Source organism: Arachis hypogaea, chromosome 9, assembly GCF_003086295.3.
Source record: "Arachis hypogaea cultivar Tifrunner chromosome 9, arahy.Tifrunner.gnm2.J5K5, whole genome shotgun sequence".
Lineage (NCBI taxonomy): Eukaryota > Viridiplantae > Streptophyta > Magnoliopsida > Fabales > Fabaceae > Arachis > Arachis hypogaea.
In genome coordinates, this window is record NC_092044.1 from 1,887,152 (window position 1) to 1,893,270 (window position 6,119).

Here is a 6,119-nt window from a genome sequence, read left to right on the forward strand (position 1 = left end):
ATACTAAAATTTCTGTCTTTGTCTTTTAAATTTTTCAGAATTTCAGTACCTCCAAAAAGTGAAGACACAGGAAACTGAAATTTTTAGAGACTGAGACTAAAACTTTAAATAACATTTTATACCTAAAATACACTCATTTCAATTTTACTCTTTGTACAAATTAAATTAGAGCTTTATTCTTGTTTCAATTTCTATCTCCCACTTTACACCAAACAAAATACTAAAATTTATTTTAATCTCCATCTCTAAATCTTTATCTCTTAATCTCAATCTTTCAATTTTTATCTTGTACCAAACGCTACTTTAGTCTCTCTCTCTTTTTTTAAATACTACTTTAATTTGAAAACTGAGAAGGTTCTAGAAGGTTTAGCGAAAAGAGGTGGTGCTTAGAACTTAGAAGAAGAGGGTGATGATCTTTGAAGAGTGTGGGAGCCACACGATTATGAAAATCACCGTTGAAATTGGGACCCATTGCCATCACATCAGAGCCAATTAGGTGTTGGCAAAACGACACATGGAATCTTGAATTTCTAACGCTCCTTCACGTCCCAATCCCATTCAAGGATAGATCATACATCTATGATCATGGATCCATCCCCATATGTGGTCGATACTATTCCTTAGCTTTATGAATTATGCTAAGAATATTTTTGCCCTCTTGTTTATTTACTATTCATTACTTAGACAAATAAGATGATGAAATAGATCAAATATATGTCAATACAATATTTTATATAAAATATATTCACTCAACATAACTTGGAATTAATTTGATTTTAATAATAATAAAAAAAAGACAATAACTTTTCCTTTGCGTGTAGAATAAGATGATCTTCGGAAAATAAAATAAAATAAAATAAAAAACGGAACAAATGATGTTTTGGATAAGTCCAACGTAAATAATTAATTATGCGATGCGCAACAATGAAACTCATACGATCATATCCCATGGCTAACCAATCACTGTGTGAGATTCCACAATTTAAATTTTGCCATATTAATTAGTTGATTAATTTCTTATATGGAGTATCTTCAGTTTCAATTATCATCATTTTCATATATAACTATTTTATTGAGGTGGTAAAACAGAATTACCTTTTATATTAAAAAAAAAAGTAAAACTCAGCTCATTGATTAAATTTAATTTTGTACCGCACTTTTAATACTACATATAAGAAACTTACAATTTTAGCTTAGATTTTATCGCACACTCTTAATAGTTAATTAATTGCACAGATGTACATGTACAGCTTCTAGATCATATATAACCGAATTAGGCAAATGATAAATAGTCCCAAACAATATTCTGGACTGTCCAAATCGGAAACAATCTAGATGCAAAAGAAATTAAGAAAACAGTAAAGGGTCAAGCTCATAAATTATGTTTTCATAATTATATTTTATATTTACAAAAATCTATTTATTTTAGTCTGCAAATTTATTTATAATTATTCTATTAAAAAATACAAATTAAATTTTCTCATACGGTCAATATAATTTTTTTATATAAACAATTAATTGTATATTATCATATCAATAAAACTAACTAATTTTTAAATATACTACTAAATTATCTAAATGCATATCTAACTGAATAACCGTATAAATTTTTTTTATATTGTCTGTATAAAAAATTAAACTCAATAAAAAGATATAAAATATTATATATACAAAGATATTGTACTTAATTAATTGATCATATTTATTAATAATTATATTAGGTGTGTATTAAAATATAAAATATATTAAAAATAAATTATATTTATATACAAAATATATAATAATTAATTTTAATATATAAATATTATTTTTGATTTATTACGCATTTAAACCAGATATCTAAACCTTTTATAAAACAGCTAGCATGGGATAGACAATTCATAGTTCTCAATAATAATTCCTTTCTCCTTCATACTTACTTGTCTCTTTCAAACTGTTTTGGCTTGGTCCTCAAATCCTTCTAGAACACTTCTTAGCTTTTTCCACTCAAAGCTTATCAATAACCACGTCCATGCCATGTGCGACCCTCTATAAATCCCAAAGGCTCATCCCTCTCTTTAATCACTCAACGTCACAACCAAAGAAAAAAAAATCTCAACTTTAAAAAACTATTTCAATCCCATTCACTTCACAGAACACAACCCTCTTCTTCTTCTCTCTCTTATCATTTCGTCCTTCACCAGTGAGTCACAAACTTTTCTTCCTTCAACCAAGTTCCAATATTGAACTTAAATATCCTCTCTTTCCACGGTTTCAGTTAATGGGTATTCGCTAATTCATCCAAAAACTTCATCAACTCGTTTTCCTCCCACCTTTTGATTCAATCATGGAACTTATTTCCGGTTTGCCCGAAGACTTGGCCCGAGACTGTTTGATTCGGGTCTCATACTGTTGGGAATAAGACACAATTCCCCCTTGAGAAAACACCTTTGACAGAGAAATAAAATAGACACAATCACAACACAAGAATTTAACGTGGAAACTCCAATTACCGGAGAAAAAACCACGGCCGTTGTCAAATGACAACCAGAGAATATCACTATGTGAAAATTGTTACAACACATAGACTTCTTTCTCTCACCGGCACCCCAGTACACCCACACTCTTTCAAAGCAAATATCTAACTACACCTCACAACACTCTCTAATCAAAGAGTACAGAGGAAAAGAAAAATCAGATACAAGCTTAAAGTGTTTCTGACTGGTGCAAAAACAAATGAAGAACTTAGCCTCATATTTATAGCCTAGGCCACCCACTCCATTTGCTATCCTAAGCAATGTAGGACTAATTCAACCAAATCCTAACACATACCAACAATTCCCAACGGTGGCATCGGTATGCAAAAACTGGAAAGAGGAGGTTGAGTCGCCGGAGTTTCGCCGTCAACGCCGGCGCACCGGCATCTCACAGAAGCTCATCGTGATGGTTCAAGCACGATGTGACCCGGATAATGAACCCGGATCCGGTTCATCAAAGCGATTATATAACCCAGTTTACCGTCTCAGCGTGTTCGAACCGGTAACCGGTAACTGGAGCGAGTTGCGTCCTCCACCGGAGTTTGAATCCGGGCTACCCATGTTTTGTCGGGTCGCTAGCGTTGGGTCGGAGCTTATCCTATTGGGCGGGTTAGACCCAAATACATGGAAGGCTTCTGATTCCGTTTTGATTTATAACTTCATTACCGCGAAGTGGCGCCGGGGAACTCACATGCCTGGTGGGTCCCGCATGCTCTTTGCATGCGTGTCAGACTCGCGGCGAATGGTATTCGTCGCCGGTGGACACGACGACGAGAAAAATGCACTGCGATCCGCGCTGGCGTATGACGTGGCAGAGGATAAGTGGATATCCCTGCCCGACATGGCGGCGGAGCGCGACGAGTGTACGGCCTTGTTCCGCCACGGGCGACTGGCTGTCGTGGGTGGTTATCGGACGGAAACGCAGGGTGTGTTTGAAAGGAGCGCGGAGGTTTTTGACGTTGCCACGTGGCAGTGGGGTCCAGTAATGGAGGACTTTTTGGATTGCGCCACGTGTCCGAGAAACTCGACGGACGGTGGTGATGTGGACGGGAGAGTGATCATGTGTTGCGGCGAGGAGATAAAATCGAGGCAGTGTGGCACGTGGCAGAAGATGGGGAAGGTGCCGGTGGAGATACGGAACGTGGCGTACGTTGGAGCGTTGGATGGATGTGCCGTGGTGATTGGATCCAACGGTCACGGAGAGGCGCATGAGAGTTTCGTGTTTGATTTGAAGAGTTGTAATTGGAGAAAGGTTGAAACCCCAGAAAAATTCAGGGGCCATGTCCAAACAGGTTGTGTTTTGGAGATTTAAGAGATTTTACTTTTTGCTTTTTGTCTTCTTTTTCTTTTCTATATTTACAGAAAATATATATAGTGTATAGATGCTTTGCTATGTGAATATGAGAGAGAATTTTGTTTTTTTTTTTTTTTTTAATTTGCCCTTTTTTATTGGATGAATCGGTTAATAGATTAGTGTTACGAATTTGGCATAATTTTGAGTGTTCTTTTTATCTCTGATTGGATTTCACTTTCAGTGGAGACAAGTCACTTTTTCTTGTCTCGTTAAATCTCCTTTTTCTTTATTTGGGTTTCTGCCAAAGTCACTAGTAGCATTTTTCTACTAAGTGGGAGCCAGTTCTAGCCCAATTTCAATTTTATTGCGTTCAACTCAACCTAAATCAATCAACCTTTTGTTATGTTAATAATTAATTACTACTAAGTTCTAACTTCTAACTTCCTCCCTGTAAGTTACTAAATATTGATATTAAACTGTATTATCATTATTGATATTATTTTTATTAACACTGATCGCTGTGCAACAAAAACGAATGTCCTAGCTTTAGTCTCTGTCGAAGTGAGCAATCAAATTAAAGTAGTTTTCGAATTTGTTAATGGATACCTTTCATTCAAGTAACTTAGAGCATATGTTAACCAATGAATGATCCACATTAACGTGCCAATCAAGTTATTCCCTACAAAGGGTGTGAACTTTTTAAAAATTAATGTCACTTCGGGTTTGTTATCGTATTGAACAAGTTTTACTTAAATAGGAATTAAATACATGATCGTAATTAATAATAATGCAACGTTTTTTCCGCAACTTGAATTTCATAGTCATGGCATGTGCAAAGACAAATATGAGAGTCATGTATGTCTAGAATTTACAATGACATATTTGTCAAGATGAAGCCGCTTCTACGTTCTAGACAAAATTCTTTTATTTGGAAGCATCCATGAGAATCGTATTGTAATATTATATTTTGCTGAAATTAATGAATGGTCATAGATTTTTGGTATAATATCATTATTTTTTGTTGGATGGTTTAGCATCTATCTCAAATTAATATAGTGACTAATCTTTTATTGACTTTTAAGCATCTCTATGGATAGAATAATTGGTTTAGAGTTTATAATTTATTTATGGCTCAAGATGAGAATCAATCTCTCGATATTTCATTAAGGGAAAATGTGTTTTTTTTTTTTTTGGGTGGTTGTGTTTTTTTTGTTTAATCACACTCCTGGGTTATTAGAGAATCTTTTTTTTTTTTCCGGTATGGTGGAATTTTCTAACTTAGAATAGAAAGTGGAGCCCAATTACTATAAAATTGGACATCCACGGTAGAAGAAATTGGACATGAACATTTAAATTTTGAGTTAAGAGATAAAGAAACCAAAATTGTAGACTTCATTGTTTATAAAAAAAAATCGAGTTTATGTTAATGTTATAATATAATTAGGATCAATTAGTATTATTTAGTATATCTGAATATTTATTATAGGAAATTTCGTCTTTATTATTACGATTCTCTTAGTATCTATAAATATCCTTTTATATTGTATTATTCTATACAATTTGAATAGATAACTTGAACACACTTAATAATATACAAATCATTTCTCCAGTTCAGTCTCTTGTTTTTAACCGTTACAAAGGTAATAGATTATAACCACAATTTTTTCTGGGTTTTTTAGTCCCATTTCAATATTAAAAAAAAATTATAACTACAAATCTTTAAATACAGATATATTCTGTGACGGATTAATTATTTATCTGTCAAATTAAAAAGTTTCGTAAAAAAATAGTAAAAAATACAGATGGAATGAGAACATATTAAAATTTTTTTCACAAATACTACACGAACAATTCTTTCATGTACAATTTGATACCAAAATAATAATAATAATAATAATAATAATAATAATAATAATAATAATAATAATAATAATAATAATAATAATTTTTTATGTATAATAATATAGTTTAAGATGGTTTTGAAATATACTAAATTACACAAATAACACAACTCTAAAATAACTATATAGGTAGTTATACACATTAGTTGTTCATGTAGTATTTACGAAACATTTTACTTTTTCCTTTTGATAAATGAAAATCAAATAAAAACAAAGTAAATAATAATAATAAAAAGCCAAAAAGTATAATTTGCCAATAAATTTATCATTCCTTATGTATGCTGAGAGTTTTCTACACCTTTGATATGAATTTTTTTTTTTTATACTTCGAGCCAGCTATCCCATTTAGTTAGGGAAAATTTTTAAAAGTATTAGAAAAATGGAATAAGAAAAAAGTTGGAAACAAAA

At 32.4% G+C, this 6,119-nt stretch overlaps 1 protein-coding gene across 1 annotated transcript; it reads left to right on the forward strand.

Moving 5' to 3' along the window:
* Window positions 1-2,326: 2,326 nt before the first annotated feature.
* On the forward strand, window positions 2,327-4,009 carry LOC112709835 (F-box/kelch-repeat protein At1g80440). Its single transcript, XM_025761819.3, has 2 exons — window positions 2,327-2,385; window positions 2,808-4,009. Exons 1-2 carry the CDS (start codon window positions 2,327-2,329, stop codon window positions 3,826-3,828), a joined length of 1,080 nt encoding a protein of 359 aa, XP_025617604.1. The 3' UTR covers window positions 3,829-4,009.
* The last annotated feature ends 2,110 nt before the right edge of the window (window positions 4,010-6,119 follow it).